Source organism: Phoxinus phoxinus (assembly GCF_949152265.1).
Source record: "Phoxinus phoxinus genome assembly, chromosome: 23".
Lineage (NCBI taxonomy): Eukaryota > Metazoa > Chordata > Actinopteri > Cypriniformes > Leuciscidae > Phoxinus > Phoxinus phoxinus.
In genome coordinates, this window is record NC_136898.1 from 10,124,195 (window position 1) to 10,148,142 (window position 23,948).

At 37.9% G+C, this 23,948-nt stretch overlaps 1 protein-coding gene across 2 annotated transcripts in view; it reads left to right on the forward strand.

Annotated features, from left to right (window-relative positions):
* Positions 1-13,526, forward strand: part of uvrag (UV radiation resistance associated gene) — a 100,944-nt gene extending 87,418 nt beyond the window's left edge. Inside the window, exons 14-16 of one of the 2 annotated variants that reach the window (XM_079600345.1) lie at positions 2,599-2,690; positions 10,237-10,496; positions 13,220-13,526. In XM_079600345.1, coding sequence (XP_079456471.1) covers positions 2,599-2,690; positions 10,237-10,496; positions 13,220-13,245 — 378 coding nt within the window. In that variant the 3' untranslated portion in view covers positions 13,246-13,526. Of the gene's footprint in view, positions 1-2,598; positions 2,691-10,236; positions 11,211-13,219 lie in introns of those variants that run through there. The other variant, XM_079600344.1, reaches the window with a different exon arrangement.
* The last annotated feature ends 10,422 nt before the right edge of the window (positions 13,527-23,948 follow it).

A 23,948-nucleotide genomic window follows, 5' to 3' on the forward strand; every position in this document is an offset into this window, starting at 1 on the left:
AAATCAAAATTTCTTTGTGCTTTTTTTATTTACTTTTCGCAATGCATTCTGGGATTTTTTTTGTGTGCAAAACTTGCAATGCTGCATTAAAATTTGACCAAAACGATTATCTTCTGCCTGCAAAGCTAGCCTTTTTCAGGTTTTGGAACAGACCTATAGACTCCTCATCAGGGAAGCTCATCAGGCAAACCGATAATGATCGTCTTCTTCACCACAGAGTGAAAGCCACGTTTCCTAGCATTAGTGACGGTTCGTAAAAACATTCACGCCGAGTCAACGCTTTACGAGGGGGTCGGATTGGATTGTGTGTTTGGCTGTTCAACCATGTCCGTCCTACTTCATTTTCAGTTTCACTTTTCTGGAAACTCTCACCGACTTTTGGGTTTAATCTAATCAGTATCTTTGTCAGAGAAACACTGAACAAATATGGTTTTAGGCCGTCGGCCAGGCATAAGTGGTACACCCAGTTCTGATTCTAATACGGAATGCTGTTGCTGTTGGCACATACTTCCAAAGTCCTTTTTCCTTTTGGTCCACATGCGGATCCCAGCACATGGTCATCTGGTCAAAGCCAAAGGTGTACTTTTATCCATGAATGAATAAGGCTGTTAGTTCTGTGTGGAATTGACCATTTCATCACCATTGGAGACTTGGAGCTGTGCCCTCTGTAAAGAAACAAAAGGTAGATCCCAGGGGTCCTTTGTTGAAAAGAAACTACACATATTCACAGTGATGTCAAGTTGCTCTAGGGAGGCAAACAGAAATAGCACAATGAATACAAAGACTTGGGTATTGAAATGATGCTATACTGCTACTAACATTACGATATTTGCACAATACACATGACTGACAAATAGGCATCACATTCATTTTATTAGTCTGTTGGTGTTAAAACCATGTAATCCAAAATGGATGGAAGTTTTATATGCAATTCAAATTAAGGATTAATTTATATTGGTGTCGTATCGGCCAATTTTATGTTGCGTTTTACAATTTTGGATATGTTGATAATGTATATGTAACATTTCCCCAATTTCTGTCCAGTATTATGAAATAAACAGTCCTTTTTTTGGCCTTAGGCAGAGCACTAGCGAACCAATGGAAATGGCTTTTGCTCCATGTTGTCATTAGTTATCACCTACTCCATTTTCCAAAGTATTTCTGTCTCTCATTTTCTCTCTCACCCCTGGTATCCCTATTGAATTCTTGGCCTGTAGGAGTGTGATCGTGGCAGCAGTATCAGTTGTAATTGGAATCACATGCGGATCATCTGTCACAGTGTTATTATGATTGATCAGGGTTTATGAAGACATACAGGGGGTGCTGCCATGCGGCCAGATAAACCAGATGTTTGTCAAGGAGTGTCCTTAATGCATTAGTTGCCCTTGCGACCTCATGCACTTGCTTTTCGATTCAAATAAATTGACTGCTATTGTTGTGTTTCACCTCCAAGCCAAAAGGGGTGCTGTGGTTTTCTAAAAATAGTGTTACTTTAATGTTACATGTTTAATTCTCGCTTACTGTTGGGGGACTGTTCGGATTTTGGCTCTTAGGAAAGACAGTTTTGTCAATGCCATAGTCCAGGAAGGAAGTGTGTTTTTTAAGGAGAGCAAAATCTTGCTTTTTGGGGAAGAGTTGTGGGTTTTTTCCCCCTCCCGTCTTTCATTCGTTCCAGATGTGTGCCATTTCTCTCTCTCTCTCTCTCACTTCCTTTTTCTTATCTTTGTCTTTTCCCCCCTCCTACATCCCATCCCCATCTGTACACACACACTCACGCTGTATTATTGTGGTTGTTGTAGTGTGTGTTGATGTTAACATGTCAGAGAGCAATGTTGGCCAGTGTATTAGACTGAGCGATTGTACAAGAGGGGGAAATAAAATGTTTGAGCTTGTTAGGTCTTCTATCACAGAGATCAGTCTCGTATTTTCTTTGACAAAACATCTCTTTCTTTTACTCTTTTTCTCTGTCAGTGTATTTCTTCTGTAGCTCTCTCCCCTTCTTGTTTTCCCCTATAAAAGTGCGGTGTTGTGGTATGGCACAGAATTTTCTTTCTTTTTTTTACTTTAAGGCTATAAATGTTTGAGATTGACACAGTAATAGTCATAAATATCAATTATTTTATATGATTTATTTATTTAAATGACTTTATGTAAAATTATTTGATAATAAATATTTATTTTAAATGATTTATTTGGTTGCTTTACTGGTCAGTGAAATTATTGTGTAAATTTTGGTTATGAGTGGTTCTGGGCAGTCTAGGACTGCTTTGACTCTTTAAAAAATCCTCTTTTTTTATGACCACATCTTTATTAAATATTAATTTGAAACTTAAGAGAACCAGGAGCTGGTTAATGTCTCCTGTCAGTTGTTCTGCAGCATGCAGACTAAATAACTTAAACATCTGCAGATGGAAATCCTTTGTGTGTGTGTGTGCTCGCGCAGTATGTTCACCTGTGGGGTAATGCATTAACCTGCTGCACTAGCTGATGGCATGATGCCCAGGTGATGTCATATAGTGATTGTATAGTATACTCATCGGTCAGACAGGTGATGATGGTTGTAACAAACATATTTCCTCTGTGTTTCTCATTCTACAGTTGAGGTACCAGCATGGGCTCTCCACCCCGGACCTACGTCAGACTTTACCCAACCTCAAAAACTTCCTAGAGCATGGACTACTTGTAAGATGGTGAGTTATATAACATTATTATTGGTGTTTGCTAAGCTGAGGTATATAAAGTATACCTCAATTTGTGATCAGACTTATTTTTTGTGGTGGTGGGTGATAAAACTGGCAAAAAATAGACTTATTTTAAAGGAGGGACCCAAGCCATATCTAATGACTAGAATGTTATAGAGGCTTGGGAGTGGGCTCTTTTCACTTGGCAGGAACCAAGTAACCACCTAGCAAAAACCCAGAACATCATAACAGCGGCATAGCAACATTCTGGCAACTACTGTAGTTTTTATATAATATATATACCGTATTTGAACAGCACTGACTTTTTTTTCTCTTATATTTATATTTTTCACAATTCCTACTTTTCTATATTTTTCAGATTTTTTTTCTTCTATTTTGTCTTGTTTCACAGAATATGTAAAAAATATTCATATTTTTTATATTTTCTTTTCATATTTGTACTTTTATTTTGTAAAATGTAAACACATTCTTTGTTCATTTTCATATTTTCTTTACATATTTATAGTCCTATTTTCCCTAGGAATTTTTTTATATTACAAATTAGGCCTAGCAAGAAGCTATTTTTATGATTATGTTTTCAAACTGATAATTCATTGTATCTAAAAGGTTTATAAACAGAACATTTGCTTTTTAAATCTGGAAACTGTTGATATGCACTATGATTTACCGCTGTAGTAACCTAGCCAGCTTGAGAATGCAACTAAATTAGCATTTTTTACAACTGTAATGATAAAAATTCCCAAGTGTACCCCTTTAAAACCAATGGCAGTCAAAAACACGCTGTTAAAAAAAAGCCTGCTTTGGATCTCTCCAGCTCTTTCTTGGTTCAGTGATAGATAAACCATCTATCTGAACGTTAATTTAATAATCTGTGTTTTGAAAGGAAGGAGGCCAGCGTAAGTAAAATGCTTCAGTACCCCCCCCCCCCCCCCCCCCAAAAGTAAATGTTTAATGGATTGTGGAAACGCTTAAGATGGAACAGATGAAAGTATGACCTTTTGACCTTTTGAACTGTACAGAGTGGCAGGAAGTAAAGGAGGAAGTGGAAGTCCGGTGAACAGGCGGTTGCGCCGCATGGCTAAGCGAACCTGGAGGGCAGTCGTGTTGACTCGACGGTACGCTTAGAACCGTGAAAGAGCAGTTTCCGTCTCCCCTGGGGAGGGGGGACCGTATACACAAACACAAAACTGCAGAACATTCCTTTCGACATCTTCCTCATACGGCCCGCAGCCGTAAACCATAACTTACAGCACATTGAGACCGTCTAAGAATCATGTTACGTTATGCAGATTGGCGGTCTTCTAGCGTTGACTCCTGAGTGAGTCAAACACGAGGTCTAGACTCGTTCTCCAGCGCAGGAAGCAACTCTCTGGATCCAGAGCTGAAATATGAAACATCGAGTAAATGGATTCTTTTATTTTCCGTTTGTTGCAGACTGCCTTTATTACCCTTGCATCCACTTCCTCTCCTACACTCCCTCCCCTCTCAGTTTAGATAATGTTTCCAGGGCAGGGGCCAGAGATGTGAATTATCGGCGCATAAAAATCTGCATCAGGGCAGCTGCAGGAGATCCTTAGAGGGAAAAAGAAGGGGACGGGAATCGCAGAGAAAGCACGGGAAGAAATGGGAATGGTGGGAGTACTGCTCAAGTGTACCATGAGAACTTCTGTGGATTCAGAGGAGCTCATTTTGGGAAAATATGAAGATTTATTTTGCCCTTCTTCCTTAATCCCAATGGACGTTTATATAGTAAAGGGAGATGGTGGAGTTTTCGAGACAGGCTTAATGAAATTGTTTGATCTGTTCAAATTTGTTATAAAAGTTGACGGTAGGAACACATACATTGTACATTGCCCCCGATGTGTGAGTGTGTTCAGGAGTTTTGCACGTTGCATGTCTAACAACTGAATTTCTGAACAAGGGGTTATTAATATTTGATCCTTTAGCAGAACTGTTGGCTCAGATACCTGGACTCAGCATGCGTTTCAGCTCAATTTACAGACTGGACGATAAAGTAAAGATCTTTTTTCAGAGAAAACTAACTGGTTCCAAGTTTTTCAGAATAGTTTTGGGAATACACTATTTGACACACCAAGTCTGAATGATAACACTGATCCATGATAATTTCCATTATGACATTGTTAGCATATTTATTTTGAATGGAACCAAAGTAAACTGTCAGTTTGGACATTATCTGTCCTTTACAACCCAAAGTTCAAGGTGTTGTACTATTGTGTATCTGGGGGTCAATCTAAGGTCTTATGTAACCTAATATAATGTTACCTAGGACCGTAATGCTGTGTTCCAAGTGTTGGAATTTCCAACTTCCTATTTTGGAAAAAATGCAGCTAAACTCCTCTTAAAGTTGGACTACATTTTTCCAACTTGCGTGTTGCGTGTATGTGATGACATAAGCATGGCGGCAATATATGATACAGCTTCGAACTGGGCCTTGATTTTGTCTATCGGTAAGCGATTGGATCGTTGGATCATAGTGGTTTGCTATTGGTCGATCTCATGTGAGTGGCAGGTTGTCCCGCCCTCACGCAAGTAAACGTCATCAGAGAATGTCGCTGCAAGTGGGAGGGGAAGTTATTTTGATTAAAGATCAAGCACATCAGGCACATCAAATTACAAAAAGATTAATCATTTATAAAAACACTGCAATCTTCCATAATTTTTTTTTTTAAACTTTAAAAATGTCACATTAAATAATGTTTGCTGAAGTTAAAGTCTATCAGAAATGGCTGACCCTTGCAGAATCTGTCGACTTTGCATTTTCTGCACTGCTTTTGAGGAAAATGTAGAACTTTGTAAATGACAGGCGCTCCCGTCTGTTGAGCTTTCTGTGGGTGCAAATTGTATCCAGATTGTGCCATATCTTTTAGTTTTGTCTAAAATGTTGACATGGCAGAGTCCTGTCGAACAAGCTCAGTCTGCTTATCTCACATCTCTAACTGATCCTTTCGCCATCCTGTTGCTTTTTCCCATTCAAACACTGATTGTCAGCGAGATTCAGTCTTCGCTGCCTTCCTCTGGAGCCATAATCAGTTTCATGCGTTCTGGCGGTTTCCAGTTGGAGCGGGAACAGTCTGAGATGCCAAGTAGGGAAGAAGAGCAAAACGATGAGAGAAAAAGTCACAGTTTAGAACAGTGGACGGAGTATAAGAAGAAACAGAGAGCGAAGATGGTGAAAGGCAGACGGGGGGGTGCAAGACATGGTGCCGCTGTGTTAATGACGTGTCCTGCCGAGTTCAAAACGAATATGCGAAACATTCTCTTATTTATGGCACAGGACTCTGGCAGCGCTTTAGAGGTCCTGCAGCCCCACTGTGAAGCTCTTGAGAGCGGGTAAAGACAGGGAGGCGCAGGGGGGACTGTGGAAGTGAAGGGGCTGATGTGACTCAACACCCCAGGATGGAAACTCGAGGGTGGGGTTGGAAGTTCTGAAGAATCTCCTGGAACTCTGGTGAAAGTGCAACACTAACACACCATAAATCTTCATCTTTTTATCTTTTTCAACCCTTCTTGTTTTTGTTTGGTTTAAATATAAACCCGCCCACCCAATTTAGCCTATAGCGCTGGCCCAAATTCACAAGCTCCACCCCTCTACAGTAAATCCTGTAACTTGGCACCATATGTAGATTCTTTTCCATCCATTTTGGAACATGATTCATCAAGCAACTGTTTTATTATAGATTTTCACAACACGCTTCTGCTAATCCAGTATATAAATGGCTGTCAAATAGTTTGAAGGAAGGCCTGATTCATAACAAACAATGCTTTTGGATGTCCACCCATAGTAATCCCTTAATCCTGGGTACACTTAGAAATATGGGTCCTTTCAATGTTAAAATACCTTTTCTTATGCCACTTTAATGTGCAAAGAAAACTATAAATTAGCCAATCTTGGTGGAATCACATGAAATGATACATTTATATACAATGTACACACACACACACACACACATATACACACACACACACACACACACACACACATTGTATATACAATTAATATAATATTTATTTTGTTATTTTTATATCATTTTAATATATATATATATACACATTTTCATATATATATACACATTCCCCTCCCCCAAGCCATTCTTTTCATTTTATTTCAGTTGCAGCTCACAAACAAAGTTACAGGTATGGAATAAGAGTGAAGAAATCTTGGAACTGTCCAGACAGATTTGCACAGTGGGATGAAGCTGTCTCTGTGAATAACATACTGATAGGTGTTTGTACTTACATCTGGTGGAGCGTTCCTCCAGTGTTCCTTTATTCTTTACAATCCTCTCAGCCATCCCGCCAAGAAAGCATTCCGATTACAGAACCCAAAGCAGACCCCGGTCGCCATGACGACTTTAGCCATCATCCTAAGTTTCCGGAAACATTCTCCATAAAATCTCCATAACATGCAGGATGTGTGATCGTTCCTGTCATCGTTTTGAAGCATCATTTCTGGTGCGTATCCAGACAGGGAATACAGGAAACAATTTGTCCCCCCCCATAAACAATGCATTTTTATGACAATAGGTAAATTAGCGCAAAGGCATTTGTGCGATGCTGATTGACTCTGAATGAAGGCCAGCCCTTCTATAATCTGAAAAAGATGCTTCTCTCAGTGTCTCGGATCCAAAAAGAACAGAAAATGTCATATTTCATTTTCCTAGTCATATCCTCAAGCGAATGAAGGAACGCTGCTCCGCTCGCTTGCAAAATTACATTTTCTAATTTTTTTTATATTAGATTACAACATAAAAGAAAATAATTGACAGTTACATTTTCAGTTATATTATTGTAATTAAATAATCGTCAATTAAAAAAATGGTCAATTATATTATTATAATTACAGAATAATATAATTGTCCTTTTTTAGAATAGGCAATTATTATATAGTTATATAATTTTTTATAATTATAAAATAATGATAACTCTTGTGATTATTATTATCTGCATGTATTTGTTAGTACGCTATTAGGCGGATATATTTGCAAGGCCGTTAATGTAATGTTTGTAGAAGAGGTGTAAGGTCTTAAGCAAACATTATTCAAACTATCTTTTTTATTTATCGTCATCCTTTTTCATTTATTTTTACTTCTCACCCAACTGTGGAGAATTTGTAGTTTCCCAAATTCCTCCTGGGTAGTTTGAATCTGTTTCTCGTTCCAGAGTCTGTTTCACAATAATACACACACCTCTGCCGCCGTTATTCTTCCACAGCCCCTCCGGTTCGCTCTCGGACCGCCACCCATCCTCACACAGGAAGCCCTGAGATACGTTCCCTTCTCCCTGCCAATGCTCTGCTCTTGGAGGGAGGGGTGGGGACAGCCTAATTGGCCCATATTAAGAGCCAAGTTTTAAGTCCAACAGAAAAAAAAAAAGTGCTGCATGAAAAATATTATGACGGTTCTGGGAGATCAGTCTGGCATGCTTGAGTGCAAAAAGCCCCCTCTTCTTCTGTCCCGACTCTACCGCACAGGCGATCTTTAGCCCCACACCATCCACCAGCACACACCGGCCCCTTGCTCTTGATTAAGGGTTGTGGTTTGACACATGTTTAGAGGAACTCATTTATAAGGGGAAGCACTGTGTAACAAATAGCCTCCTGCTCCAAACAAAAAATGCTTTATTTTTCCCTGCTAGGGGGGGTATGACGTCTAAACACTTGGCTAGATGGAGCACATATGTTTTACATATCTACATAACACATGCATTAGTTGAGTTCATTAGTAGATATTTAAAAATAACCAGCTTTTTTATTATAATCTGTAATCATATATATAAATGATTTTAGTCTAAGAGATGAAGAGACCTCAACGACAATCGGAGGTCGTCTTTAGTTGACCATAGCCGACACGTTTTTGAACGCCACCCTAATGCTTTGCAGATACATCTGACTGCTGTTTTGAAATGCTTTGGTTTTGCTCACAGTAACAATTCATTTGGAACATCTCTCTCAATTTCACATCTGAAAACTGGATCTAATTACGTGCTGAGCGGTCTGAGTGCAAGAAGAATAATTTGGGAAATCGAATATACGGTACACGACACGCCATGGCCAACCATTAGATGTTTGTTTTCAGTGAACTGATGAGGAATTTGGGAGCATGTTTCTTTGCTTATTCTTGGTAATGAAATTCATTGTTGCGGTCGGACAACATTAAAGCTGCCATATAGCAATGGTTCCTGTCCAGACACACAGGAATAAAACCGCATATCTCTCCACCACACATACTGTACGGCTTTGAGTGAATATCCTCACTGCCGTAACGAAGACACAAAAACATACAGACAATAGATTACATTGTATATCGCCTACAATTGGGGGAAAAAATCAATGTGAAAGAAATAACTATTCATCCATTAACATTTCAAACAGTATGTTACGTTTCAACGAGTGGTATCTAGTTGTCATTTCGGAATATATATAAATAAAGCCGTTTCTTTACCTTTGAAATCCATTTTTTGTGTAAAAAAGTTTAGTTGTTTTCTCATAAGCAAATGGAAAGTCAATGTAAATGCATTGCATTGTGAGACTCGCATTTTATGTGAGTGTTAACAGTTTATCTACATTTATCCATTTTAACTATTGCGGAAAATAACTTTTTTTTTAAATTGCTCTTTAGGTTCACTACCGTTCAAAAGTTTGTGGTCTTTTTTTAAAGTAAAAAAATAAAAAATTGTTAGAAACTTGTACTCACAAAGGCTGCATTTATAATATAATACAAAAATATAATAAAAACAGTAACAATGTGAAATACTATTAAAATTCAAAATATCAATATATTTATAATTTTATTGTTCAGCATCATTCAGATTACTTTTCATCATCATTACTCCAGTCTTGTCACATGATCCTTCAGAACTCACTCTAATATGCTGATAATATTTGGTGGTCAAGAAACATTTCTTATTATTATCAAAGTTAAAAACAGTTTTGCTGCTTAATGTTATTTTTTTCAGGATTCTTTGATGAATGCAAATTCATTATTTAAAAATAAATATTTTGTAACATCATCAATGTAAAACTTTTGAATGCATCTACAGTATGAGGTGTTTTACCTTGAGCCTGACATGCTATTCTTTTTTTGTTAATGTAAGATAACGAGACATGTGCATGGTGCTACTTGTATAACTTTGCAGCTTGTTCCAGCTCTCTGTGAAAGCTCCTTGTGAAGGATGACTAATCTTATACAATTGTTTTACTTTCTAGACGTCATATTTCAGATGATGTATGTAGTCCAACAGCTGTGTGTGTTTTAAAGGGGTGCGAGTGTATTTGTTTGAGTGTGTGTGTGAGGTTGAGGATCAGAGACTCTTGCTGAGCTCTCCCAGGCTCTGGATGTGTGCAAATGAATTATGAGATGATCCATCAGCAACAAAGAGCTCCACTGACATCAGCATCTTCACACTCTCGAGTTTCTTTCCCATATCTCGATTTCCTGCTCTCCCGATTCTGAAGCGAATTAAAGGTGATGGAAAATCATAACCGTGTGCCTCTGTTTCTGTTCTTCTCTCTCAGTGACCGGCACCACGTCTCCATGTCCATCCCCGTCCCTCTGAAGTCTCATCTCAGCGTTTCCACCGCATCCGAAGTGGGATTTCCAACCCTCTCCAGTTCCCCTGAACGGGACGCCCAGAAGCGGTCTGGCTCAGATGCGGATAAACAGAAATACAGAACCCCTCCGCCTAGTTACAACACCACAATGGCACAACCTGATCCCATGACCACTCCGGAGATCCCATCAGCGCCGTCCATGGAGATTGCGAGCGTGGAAGTAGGTAAGACTGTAGAAACACATGGGGATGGAGAGACTGTTCCCGAGGCACTTGCGGAAAAACTTCTGGAAGTACCTACAGACATAGCCAGTACATTACTGTCTGACACACCTCAGCACGCAGGGGCCATGAACGGCTCGGCCGTGCCCAGCGGGGGTATGGGATTGGGTGTTGCGAGCGGAAGTGAGCTGTGCTGCTCCGTAGAGCAGGCGGAGGAGATTATGGGCACTGAAGCCACGGGGCTGGGATTGGGACTAGGATTAGGGTTGGGATTGGGAGGCGGCGCCAGACTGGACGATTACCCATGCATCCCGGTGGAGCACGCCATCGCAGTCGAGTGCGACGAACAGGTTTTGGGAGAGTTCGACGCCGCCGGGATCGAGGAGGTCTCGCGGCGCATCTATGCACTAGAGAACATGTCTAGCTTCCGACGGCCTCGGAAGAACTCTGAAAAATAACTGGGATACAGGACGTGGCCCTGGAAAAAACGGGTCAGAGAGTGACGGGTGTCCAAGTTGGTTGGTGACACAAGGCTGAGCCTGCGTAATATTTCACCCTGACTGCAACAAGTATAGACATAAAGAAATATATTATTATTAATATTGTTATAATAATCATTAATATTATTAGGAAATATCTGGAATATTGACCAATTTGCACTTCTCAAAGCATTTCTATAATCCTTTAAAGTGAAATAAAGAGAATGTTTGTGGTTGAAATGAGTGCCGGACGTCTTTCTGGGTGAATGGGTGCGCAGTCTTAATGGGATAGTCCACCCAAAAACTAATATTCTGTCATCATTTATTCACTCTAATGTCGTTCCAAACATGTGTGACTTTCATTCCTCTGTGGAACACAAAGGAAGATATTTAGAAGACCTATTTTGGTCCATACAATAAAAGTCAACTTGATTCATCCAAAGATTTTTTTGGACCCAGTGTTTGACAGTGTTACTTGCAAACTTGTCACCTTTCGGTGAAAGGTGTGATTCATTTGGTGATTCATGGCTGTCCTAAATTCTGTGCTCAGACCATTTTGTTTTGTGCTGAAGTAAACAGTATTTTTGACATAGTATTTAGTCAAATAAAATAATTATTATTATTAGTAGTAAATCGTCGGAATGAATTGTTTATCCGTTGCCATGGTATAACATACTTAAGTATATTCCTTTACTAGTTTGTTTAATTTGTACAATTTAATTTAATAAAAAAAGGCAATAATAATTATTATTATCATTATTATATATTCATTTCAAGTGGGTCCCAATAAACAACAGTTTGAATGTGGCCCGAGGCAATTAATGTAGAGATAAAAAATAAAATAATGCAATATGGTCTAGATCGAGTTTTTCCCCTAATATAGCCTTGTGCTCAAGCTAATATTGATCAACATGCTAATATTACATTTTTTTTTTTTAAGTAAAAAAATCACTGAGACACTTTTCAGAATGTTACATTTCTTCTTTTGTGTTCCAAAGAAGAAACAGCCATGCAGGTATGGAACAACATGATGGTGATTCAATTATGACAGAATTGTAATTTTTGGGTGAACTATCCCTTTAAATGCCACGCAGTGTTACAGCGGGAGCTCTGGACCACCCGGATCAACCCGAGAGCAAACCCTGATATATACCAGGCCATGCGGCGGGAGGAACGGCTGTTGGTCAGGGTGGGCCGAAAGGGCGAGGAATGCCCGTGTGCCAATGACACCCTTTCTCATGCTGCACACCCGAGTCCTGCCTCAAGAAGATGAAAAACATGCACGCACATATTGCGCAATTCTCAGTTTTTTTTCCCAGTCTGACTGTTGCGAGACCTTGTATTCTCTCTGATTTATTGACCCAGAATTATAAAATCCTGACAGCTGTGCTTCACACACAGTTTGATGCCTTGTCAACACTGGATGTGAGTGGCACATCACCACCTAACAAATCTCAATAGCTCCTATTGTAACCAACAAATCTGTCTACACTTGAAGTGTTCATTGTGTCGCATTGTTGACGGCCCGTTTTTATTTTTGCACCCAATTCTCAAAATCTTTTTGTTACAGGCTTTTGCCCATTTCTATTTTTGTGTGTGCTGTACAGCCACTCCAGCTTTGTTTCCCATCTGTTTAATCTAAATAAATCAATTTAATAAATTAATTAATTTAAATCATCTTTTGTTTTTTAAACATATAAATAAGCAGTTGTAACAATATGTCTAAAATTTTGTTCTTCTAAAATAACCTATAGAAAGTAAAATGGCATACCTATGTGGAAACATGCGACATCAGTCACTTTCAGAATAGACATGGTGTAAAAGATCTAGATTGCCATGGGCTTAAACAACAGTTTAGGCAAAACCTTCATGGTTGTGAGATCTTTATTCTAAAACTAACTTTTTCCTTGAAGGTGCTTCAATGTCAATGATCTTTCCCACTGTATACAGTTATTCAGCTATTAGAAAAACCAAAATACAAATGATGTGCACTGCATACTGTTGAAGGGGAGCAGGATGGCCGTTCCTCTGTATTCACTGCAGTTCTTTCTTTCTTTTTTGGTCTCGATTATGGCATTAATCCTCATTGTTTTGTGTTGCACACTACTCTTCAATGTAATTTCCTCTAAAACAATATTCATGCATCTGCACAACTTTTAAAAGCCATTTGTTTGTGTGTTTTTCCCTAAGCAGTATTTAATTCTTATATTTATAATTTGGTGTCCTTTATTCTAATCTGCTTTTCAGGTATACACAAGAGTCCTCTTCCATAAGAATCACATCATGAATGTAATAAACACTCTTAAGAAAAGGACTAAGTTGTCAGGAAGGACTAGTAATGGTTTACTTTTACATAATTTCATCCTGACCTCAAACCCTTGTTTGATTTTTTTTTTTTTTTTTTTTTTTTTGTCTCTTTTAGATTTTCTTTGAATGACTGTTGATACATGATGTATTTAAGACAAATATAAAGAAATTTGTTTCCATAAATTGCTGTGACACTGTACATATACTTTTGTATGAAAGGTGTTTTATTAAAGACCAGTTAAATGATATGACTTTGAGCAGTTCAAGTTTTTCATTAATTTCTTCTCCCCTCTTTTTGTCTCTAAATATGGTTCTATATATGGCGGGAACTTAAGAGAGCTGTGCATAAACGGATGCCCACAAACCTCAATGACCTGAAGCAATGTTGTAAAGAAGAGTGGGCCAAAATTCATTAATAAAGTTGTGAGGGACTGATAACGTCATACAGAAAACGGTCGCTTCAAGCTATTGCTGCTAAAGATGGTTCTACACGCTGTTGAATCATAGAGTGCACTTGGCACAGATTGGTTCTTCTATGACATTATTAACCAATCAGATGTACTTCCTAATCCATGTAATCATATATTTCGTACCCTAGCCTGCGGTTGCCCTGCGATTATGAAAATTTGTGTTTACCTCTCCTCCTCCCCAGTGCCACCTGTAGAGATCTGCTACAGGAGATTCTTATATATTTTCTTGCAGCAGCATGTCCTTTGTGTGTTATTTTAACTAAGCTGAACAAATTCTTGTTTGCTCAGCAGTAGCAAGGTAACAGATCTCGTCCGGAAAAATCAAGCATTTGTACATTCTATGCCATATGCCAATAAATGCTGGTTAAAAAATATTCACTCCCGAGATTTGTCATGATTGAGAAAAAAAAAATTTATATGCATGTGTGTCTATGTACTGTGTATATAAATGTGTACGTATATGTATAATTATATGTAGTAATTTGTATATATTTTATATATATATGTAGTATATTTTAGTTTAACACCTTACTTATTACAGAATGTATAGGGTCTGTCAATTGATTAAACATTTTTTTCATTCAATTTAATTCTGTTTAAGCCCTATGAATAATCTATTATGTGTGATTCTGTGGCAGATATAATCATTTGGTGCTGTTTTTCTCACAGAGTGCTGCTACTTTAATAAATCGCTCGGCAGGAGACGCCTAATGTGAACACGGCCACAGATAAACAGTGGTCTGTCTCCCAAGACAGAGGAGCTGTGGAGTGAAGACTCTTTCAGACTCGTCACTGTCCTTCTGGGCAGCTAATCCACTGCAGGTGTGAGGAATTCTGGGATTGAAGGCAGATCTAGCAGTTGGCTTCGCTGGAAAGTCACGTCACCCCATCTTCGAGGCAGCAGAGAAGCAGGTGACGGCACTCCCACGGCAACAGAATTGCTGGAATGTGTGAATGTGTCTGATGTATTATTATGGGATAGGGAGACCGCATTAGAAAACTTCTTGAACTTTTCATGCTGTCATAAGAGTGTCACTGTTTGGCACAGCTGAAACTGACAGAATCTGGTTTGACTCCTGTTTGAGGCTATGTTCATCTCTTTTTGAAGGATGGGCACAGTCATGCTTGAGTTTCAATATGTTTTTGCACACATTCCATGCAGAATATGCTAGACTTTTAGCCTGACGTCGTCATACTCCGATATGAATATGAGTCTGATACTGCTCCATTGGGTTGTGATTATGGGGTTTTTTAACCGAACCAGGAAAGAAAATGCCTCTGCACTCAATTGGATAGACCTACAACCAATCAGAGCAACGGAGTAAGTGTAACATCTTTCCGATCGACAAATGACTTGATCGCGGTTCTGTTCCTCTTTTTAAAATGAATGCGCTGTCGAGATCTTCTATAACAGACGCGATGGCGGAATCTCAATTCTCCAGCGGCGACCATCTTTGTTGTAAACGAATTCAACCCAACATTCCTATTCCTTTGGCCATTATGTAGCGTGTGAACAACGCGCATACACTTTGATTCTCTAATCTAAACAGACGCAGCCATTTTCATTTTTGCAAATCATACATTATTACTAGGAAAAATATGAACACACGAGGGAAATCATTGTTGTGTCCGTGAAGATGTGAAAAAAAAATAGGCATAAATCTACACATTTACCCAAATTATTATACTAGATTACACATTTACCCAAATTATAATAACGTTGCAGTCTATTGCTGGTTCAGAAAGCTCTCTGATTTCATCAAAAATATCTTAATTTGTGTTTCGAAGATGAACAAAGGTCGTACGAGTTTGGAATGACATGAGGGTGAGCAGAAATTTCACTTTTGGGTGAACTAACCCTTTAACTTCTTTTCCCATCTGAATTTTTAGAAAAAGACAAAAATCTGGTATCTGACAGTGTGAATTTTATACCTCCATGTTGTTTGGATGCAACAAATTTGGTGTGAAAAGACCTAGATACTGCCATGTTAACGCAGTGCAGCTCCTTCTTGTTGAATGTGTTCTTGATTCGCTGTATGTTAAATCAGCTCAATCGTGTGTTGCAGTTAAATCAGTCCAGTCAGTGTGTGCGTCTGCTTTTCTGTTCCTCATCAACAGCACCTCACAAAAGCGTCCAGCACCCAATGGCCTCAGACACACTGCATGCTCAGCCTCTGCACGATACTGTTAAAACCTATATTTGGATTACAACAGAACAATAACCCTCTACAACAGACTCATAACACCTGTACATGATGGGAGTGTGGTGTGAAAAGGGAATTGTTGAGAAGTTTCAAATTCAAAGTAGCAGGGTGCTTTAAGATTTTTGTGTTCTTTCAACAACCATTAATAATTATCATTAGTATGCTACTTCGTTTAGCCAATTTGAATTTGCTCATTCGCTAACTGCAAAGTCTCATTCAGCTAAATTCAAGGCAACAAAAATGTCTAATCATTGTAATCTTTTATATATGACACTTGATGTAAAGTCTAAAAAAAATACTAATAATAACAAAGTAGGCCTATATTTAATTTATATAATAAAATAATTAATTAATTTAATTTATCTTTTACTTTTTGCTTTTTGACGAAAAGTTGTATTGCATAATTTTTCATGCAGTTCAACAAGGTGGTTTGCTCTCTCGTCTCGTAGATGTCTCGTTTTGGTGCGTAAATCAAAAATTCTGCTGTAATTAACACTCAAAATTCAATTTTATTTTGTTATCATAGCTGTCAAATCACAGGATTAAATTTTTCATGCTGCAATGCAAGCTGAACATTTATAACAGCTTTGTTAGGATAATTGGGACAACATTTGGATGAATATTGTTGGTCTATGTGTTTTGATGTAAAAAGGAAAAAAAAAGAAAAAAGAAGCTATTTCAATATCTGTGACTTAAAAGTATTGTTCACCTAAAAATGAAAATTCTGTCATTAATTACTCACCCTTCTTGTCGTTTCATTCATCTTCGGAACACAAAAGAAGATTATTTTTGATGAAATCTGAGAGATGTCTGTCCTTCCATAGACAGCGACGCTTCAAAACGTTTGTAAAACTAATCAATAAGAATCAAGCGGTTGAGTCCGAATCCACAATCGCTTTATATGATGAACAGTTTTAATTTAGGGTTTTATTCACATATAAACATTGATCAGCAAACAAACAGAAGCTCAACCGAACCTGCTTCACGCGCAAGAAGAAACCGCTTGCGAACACATGAGAATGAACCTCATTGGTTCTTGCTGAAGCTCAGCGTGCTGCATAACACAATAATGAACCTCGTTGGTTCTCACACGTCAAGCAAACATGCTTGAGCTTCCGTTTACCACGACTGATGTGTGAGTTGATGGATGTTTACATGTGAATAAAATCTAAATCTGTTCATCATATAAAGCGATCGAGTATCTTCAGAAAATTTGGACTAAACCGCTCAATTAATATGGTTTATTTTTACGATCTCTTTATGAACTTTTTGAAGCATCAAAGTGGTAGTTGCATAGCTGTCAATGAAGGGACAGAAAGCTAGACCTTCATTTGTGTGCCAAGATGAACTAAAGTCTTTCTGATTTGGAACGACATGAGGGTCAGTAATAAATGACAGAATTTTCCTTTTTGGGTGAACTAACCCTTTAAATCGCTTGTTTTACAGTGTGGCTCGTTATGTCGGTTATCCCTGCGCCATTAGCCAAGCCAAATAACCAAGAACACGAAGTCAGACATGTTGGACGTGAAAAATTATGTTGGCCGTAGATGCTTGATTTTTGAAACAATCCATTTTCTCATGATGCATCTGTTAATTTTATGACTCCATATCTATTAATATATTTGACTAGTTAGCATCTAAGTCTCCTAGTCTTATTGAAGGCCATTCCTTGCCATCCAATCAGCTGTCACCGCCGTTACGGCTCCCAAAAGAACAAATCACTTCTCGAAAGCTCTTGGCATTCTGGACGTGTTACGCAGTTAAGCCTCATTGCTTAAAAACACATCATGTTTTTATTCAAAAGCCTTAATGAGACTGAACTTTGCTTGTTCTCTCTGTCTCTCTGCGGTCTCATGTTTGGCCTCTTGAAATGCATTTGAGTGGAACGGATATTACTGGATCAATATCAGTATTTAAATTGGACCGATTTGGGGCACGTAAGCTCCAAAAAGAATAACAGTCAGGTGACCATGACCGCTGCTCCGCGACCTCTGCTGGAAACGAGCGCTTTGGACACAATGGCCTGAGACTGACGTCAACTCATTACACCCTGACAAGCTCAAGTTCACGTTTTGTGTTAAATCAACACTTTTACACTATGTGGTTTTCTATAATTACCTTTAAGCAGGTGCCGATGACGTAACTGACACCAGACGTAAGAGTGGGCAACATGGAAAACTCCCTAAGTTACAAAAGACTAACCTTTGTTTAACAATAGGTAACAAAATCACCGTAATCCCTCTCATAACGGCAAAGGCGGATCATATTTGCAGCATATGCCTTTGTGTTTGAAATTTGGATGTATATGTCATCTTAGACCATGTGTGGATGTTTCTTTGTCTGTTTCCTGCATTATTTGTGACTAGCACTCCATCTGTCATCTCCTTTCTCCTGTTCTGTTCTTATTTCAGTGCTTTTCTCCTTTCTCCTCTAGCCATCGGGGGCTGTGATAGGTCAGAATGCTTTTGTGTAATACAGAATGACTGTGCAGCTCGGCCGCTAGCCGTAACAAATCCAGCATCACTTAGCAAGGGCGGTTGTTAACACCTAATGCTTCATGCCAACAAGCCGCAGGACAATCTCTGAATTAAGGATTGGACTGCAAGTTTTATTACTTCTGTACATTTACATGCACTCTCAGAGTTTCCTTTAGTATATACACTCTCTCCAAACTTCCCGCTACTCACTGCGCGCAAAACAGTACACAGTGAGCACCAAACAATGAGAATGATTTTGAGCGTAAGAAAGCCAATTGGTCAAAATCTGTTGAGGGCCAAAAGTAAAACATAACCTCCAAATACATCTGCATAAACTTAATGCACTTCTTAATGCTGGATCGTTAAAAACAAATACCGGAACACAAAATCCGAAATCGGACATTTTCCGGAACAGGATCTGGTGTTGCGCCGAATTTCAAGAGTCTGCCAAATTATTACTCCTTTCGTTGAAGTCGCTACCTGATTGCCTAATCCTAACCCCGCCCCTAATCCTAAAGCTACCAATACTAAGGGGGTAATAATTTGGCGGGGTCAGAATTCGGCACAACACCGGTTCAAATTAAGCAATGGTCTAGGGTTTAGCGTTTCCGACACTGTAAGCTATCAGATATCTGTATTGACCAGTGTTGGGGTAATACATTAGTAACCTGAGTTATGTAATCAGATTACTTTTTTCAAATTACAAGAAAAGTAATGGTTACTTTTACATTTAAAACAGAATTCTGTTACCTTTTCAAATTAGTAACGCAAGTTACTTTATTTTTCCATTTATTGACTGACAGATTCAGTTCTGTAAAACTATTAGGCAAACCTCCAATAAATAAAATGTTGAATAATATATAAATGTATGTATTTAATCTCACTTTATTAACCAATGTCTTTGCTGTTGACTTTCGATGATCCAATTCAAGCATACTAATCATCAAAAAGGACTTTAAACATCACATTTTTATTTTTATTTTTTTTATTTCTAAAGTAAGGGTGTTGAACTTTTGAAGTCCCACAAATGCCAAAAAACTGAACTTTTGTTATTAAAACAAACAAAAAAAAGTCCAGCCCAGGTGAGAAAAAGTAATACTTTCCGTAAAAAGTATTTAAGTAACGCAATTAGTTACTTTTTTGGGGAGTAACGCAATATTGTAACTCATTAGAAGTAACTTTCCCTACCATTGGTATTTAACATTCAGCTTATATAAAGTATTTTTATTTTATTTTATATCTTCCATCCTGTAATTGTTTAAAGATAAGATAAGATATTAAGATAATAAATTAATTTGAATATTTAAATGGATAACTTAAGTCTGTAATGTAATAATCCATAACTTAGACAACGTTGTATTATTATTAATAACAATCTGTATGATATATCATCAATAATAATATATTTAATATTATATATAATAAAATTATCTTGAGATTCAGATTTTTCAATCACATTCTGTGGTCAAATATTTGATTCTTTAACTGTATAATTGACCGTTGTCCCAAGCAACCTACATAATTTCTTACATTGTTGTACTAGTTTTGTCATTTGAATGACTTTTGAATGATTTGAATGACTAACATAAAATAACTTTTAGTGAACTGTAGTGGTCAGATATATAGGCTATGTATTTGCGGTCTCAGAAGTGTGTCGTACAATGTGTAGCTTGTTTAAGTTGTTTCTAGATTTTTGTTTTAAATTCATTTAACTGAACTTTTTGACAAATATATGACAAGTTTGTTTTCATAAGATTCACATATTCTCTAATTTTGCATAAGTTGATTTCTGGCAGTGAGTTGTGCTACGTTGTGCAGGTGAGTGATTATTTTTTTGGTCTTATTTTACTACTGATTGAATGTTTTCTCTACACTGAACCACTTTTTAAATGTGACATCCATCCTGTAAAAAAAAAAAAATCCTGTCTGATTTATTGTTGAAAATATCTGATGTTCCCAGATTATGATCATAGTGAATGCTGTCTACACAGTTTCCACATAACCTTCTCGATATGATGATCCATTAGAGGAGTGAATTAGACGTTGAATTAATTCGCTATTGTTCTTTCTCCTCTAACTCACAGACACTGTTACTTTCCAAAATGAAGCGATGGCCTCCCTAAATTCATTGGAAGCATCATAAAGGTTCGGTCGTGTTGGAAACTGATCTTTTTGGCAGACAGAGTTTAAGATCCCTATACATCTGCAGCTCTGATGACAGGTTAAAAGATGGACACTTTGAATGATGGAGGACAGGAAAACCCGGGATAACGTGTGGGAATGACGAATGGAGGTGAGAACAGATGAAGCTTAGAAGAAAGGGAGTGTTGGAGAAGAAAGATGTACTTGATATTATGTTTCAGGTCAGAGGGGGTAAATGAGGCTTTGGCACCAGGCACACCAAGGGTTATCTGGGTTGGCCTGACACTCATAAACATATAGCTCTCACCTGATAGTGCTGTACAGTGTGGGGTTTCCGTGGTGGTCTCTTTCTCTGACTCCTTCTGTCTACACACACACACACACACACACTGAGTGGAATTCCTTCCAGTCTGCTGAAATGCTTCACTATCTGTAGAGTAACACTATGGAAACATTGGGTTTGGCTTTTCTAACCTCCTGTGACTAGAGCTTTGAAACTTAGAGCCAAACCATTTTAAATTTATTTGATGGGTTTGTCTTGACAGGTTCAACTTGAAAATACCAATTTATATACATATATTTCTAAAACATTAGACCGCTCTCTCCTTGCCAAACCCCAAAAGTTGGTTTTGTGTGTCTGGGAAATCAAGTTAATCCAGCCATTTATAGATATGTCACCTTACATAGGCTTTAACCTGGTTTAATGATTTTTTTCCTTCTTTTAATACATTTGTTTTACTACAGCATTTTACTTTGATACCTTCATCATGCAGTTCCTAAACTTTTATTTTATTTTATGAAAATTAGCTGAGCTTAGATGTCTGTAACCTAAAACATTTTATTATATTATATATTTTTTATTTTATTACAAAAACCTGTATTAAATAAATAAATGGGATTTTGCTAATTTACCGACAATTTTCATTTTTTTATTATTATTATTTTATATCTTTTTTTGACTAGTGCTTAAGTTTCTAACTATCAGGCATCAAATGCACACTTTTTTTGAGAATCTACCCATTAAGCTCTGGTGCAAAAGAGTAATGCATTTGGATAAAGCCATTTGGATTATCGGGAGTCATGGCTTGTGTGGGAATGTATTTGCTGACTTGCTTTTAACAAACTTAATGGAGGAGACCACCACATTCATTTATTTCCATCTTTTCAGATTTCAATAACATGGCAAGCCATTTCCTTCTCCTCTCACTTTGTTCCCAAAAGGAGCCATCAGATTCACCCGTTGCATCGGCTCGCCAGCAGTTTTGGATGTCGATGTGCTTCATTTCTCCAAACTCTCATTGTTTTTGATTGTGTTTTCCCATGTGTGCATTAACAGCTATTATTAAATACGAGCCTTCATTCCCATCATCAGAGGGACACATAATATATGATTTATATTGAGACATATGGAAGATCCAACCTAGGGATTGTTAATGGTTTTTGCCAAGTTTGCGTTCTTGGCATAAGGACACAGACTTCTGTGCAATGGCTCGTGTTATCTGTGTCATAGACGTTCTGTGTTTATGGTCTAATTTCCATGTGGTCAGAGCGAGTGATGTGAATGCATTTTTTCGAGGACCACATGGTGTTATTTTTTCACTTGGGAGATGAAGAGCATGCCAAGCCAGATCTTCTCTTGAGAACCCCTGCTGAGGGATCCAGGACTGTGGCTGGCCTGGCAAGCGAAGCCCATTCCTCACTTCCTGCCCAGCCTTTTTTCTCTGCCCAAGTCCCTGCTCAGACTCGGCTCAGCAAATTATAGTTATTCAAGCTCTTATGAAATCCATCAATGCGTTAGTGAGATACTTGATTTTTTTTCATCACTGGTTTCTGTCGGCTACTTTCTTCTCTCTCTTCTTTGTCTCACTCATTATAGAAATAAACATGGCTTTGGTTTGTGAATGTTTGCAGCTGTGGTGCATTGCTGTGTCAATTTAAAAAGAGAAACAAGCTACATGGCCTTGGTGCCATCAAGGTTGGTTTGCGCTTCTTGGATCCATGGGGACTAAAACTTTTTTGATCTTGAAAATCTTTTCAGTCCTGCTTTCTCTTTGGTCCTGGAAAGAAGAAAATGGGTAAAATCTTGAATTTGTTTGGAGTTATTATAAGTCTGAGTTGATTCGTTTAGAATCTCTTAATATTGCCTTTTGTTAACCAAGGGTCAAGGTTTGGCTGGTTAGCATGGTACTGCATATGAAATATGATTATTAGATGTTTTTGGAGGGCTATATGTTTTTATTGTTTTATATTTTTAATAAAAAATATAACATTTTTCAAATAAAATATTTACTGGGTTTGCTGTATATATCCTAATATGAAATAAATGTTTATGTGAGAAAATAAATACATCAAAATAATTCATTAAAAACTACAATAGTACTTGCTAGTAGTTTTACAGTTGTGTTAGAAAGAAAAATCTTTTCTCAGTGTAACTGTTTTCAGAATGTTTGTGGGAAAAACTGCCAGCAGACTAATATTCAACCTGTCTATCTGTTATTTTTTGCTTATTATACATACCTTGCAGTGGACATGACCTTTTAATCCAAAGTCAAGATATGAATTTGGATAGCTTGTGCTTTTGAAGATAATTATCATGTGAGGACTGAAGCCTCTCGCTACCTGACTTTGAAATGGCTTCTTTTGCTGTGACATTTGATATTAGGGCACAGCGGGGGGGAAAAACAATTAGCTAAAATGTTACGGGTAAACACGATACCTTCATTATAAGGGATTTTCAGCATTTTTGCTGATGAAAGTAGCCAGTGCTGCCATTTTTGTTGATAATGACAAAAATAATCACCCCTGAAAATGAGGCTGTCATCTCTAGCTTCATGGTAAGGTATGGACACACACACACACACACACACACACACACACACACACACACACACACACACACACACACACACACACACACACACACACACACACACTTACTTTCAGTATGTCTCTGTAAAAGTGGTAATAACAGTAAGCTTAATGGTGTAATAGGGCTATTCCAGACTTAAGGAAAATGTGATATGAGAGATCCACTTTCAAAGGCTCCTAATGCACCAAGCATGTTTTTCACCAAGATTTTCACCAGTTTTGCAACTGTACTTACTGTATACTACAGTATAAATCTACTACATATTTACAAAGCTATGCATTGAAAATAATGTTACTAAAATGTATTAAAAATGAATATATTAGTATATTATTTAACACACACACATATATATGTGAGGCTGATAGGTCCTTTACTTGCAATCTACAAGCAATCACATAATTTCCGCTTGCTATCAGAGTTCCTCTAAACCCTCCACCTCCCCCAGCTCCACCTGCCTAGATCTGCTATGACATTTATGTACTGTATGTATACTGTATTTATGGAGCA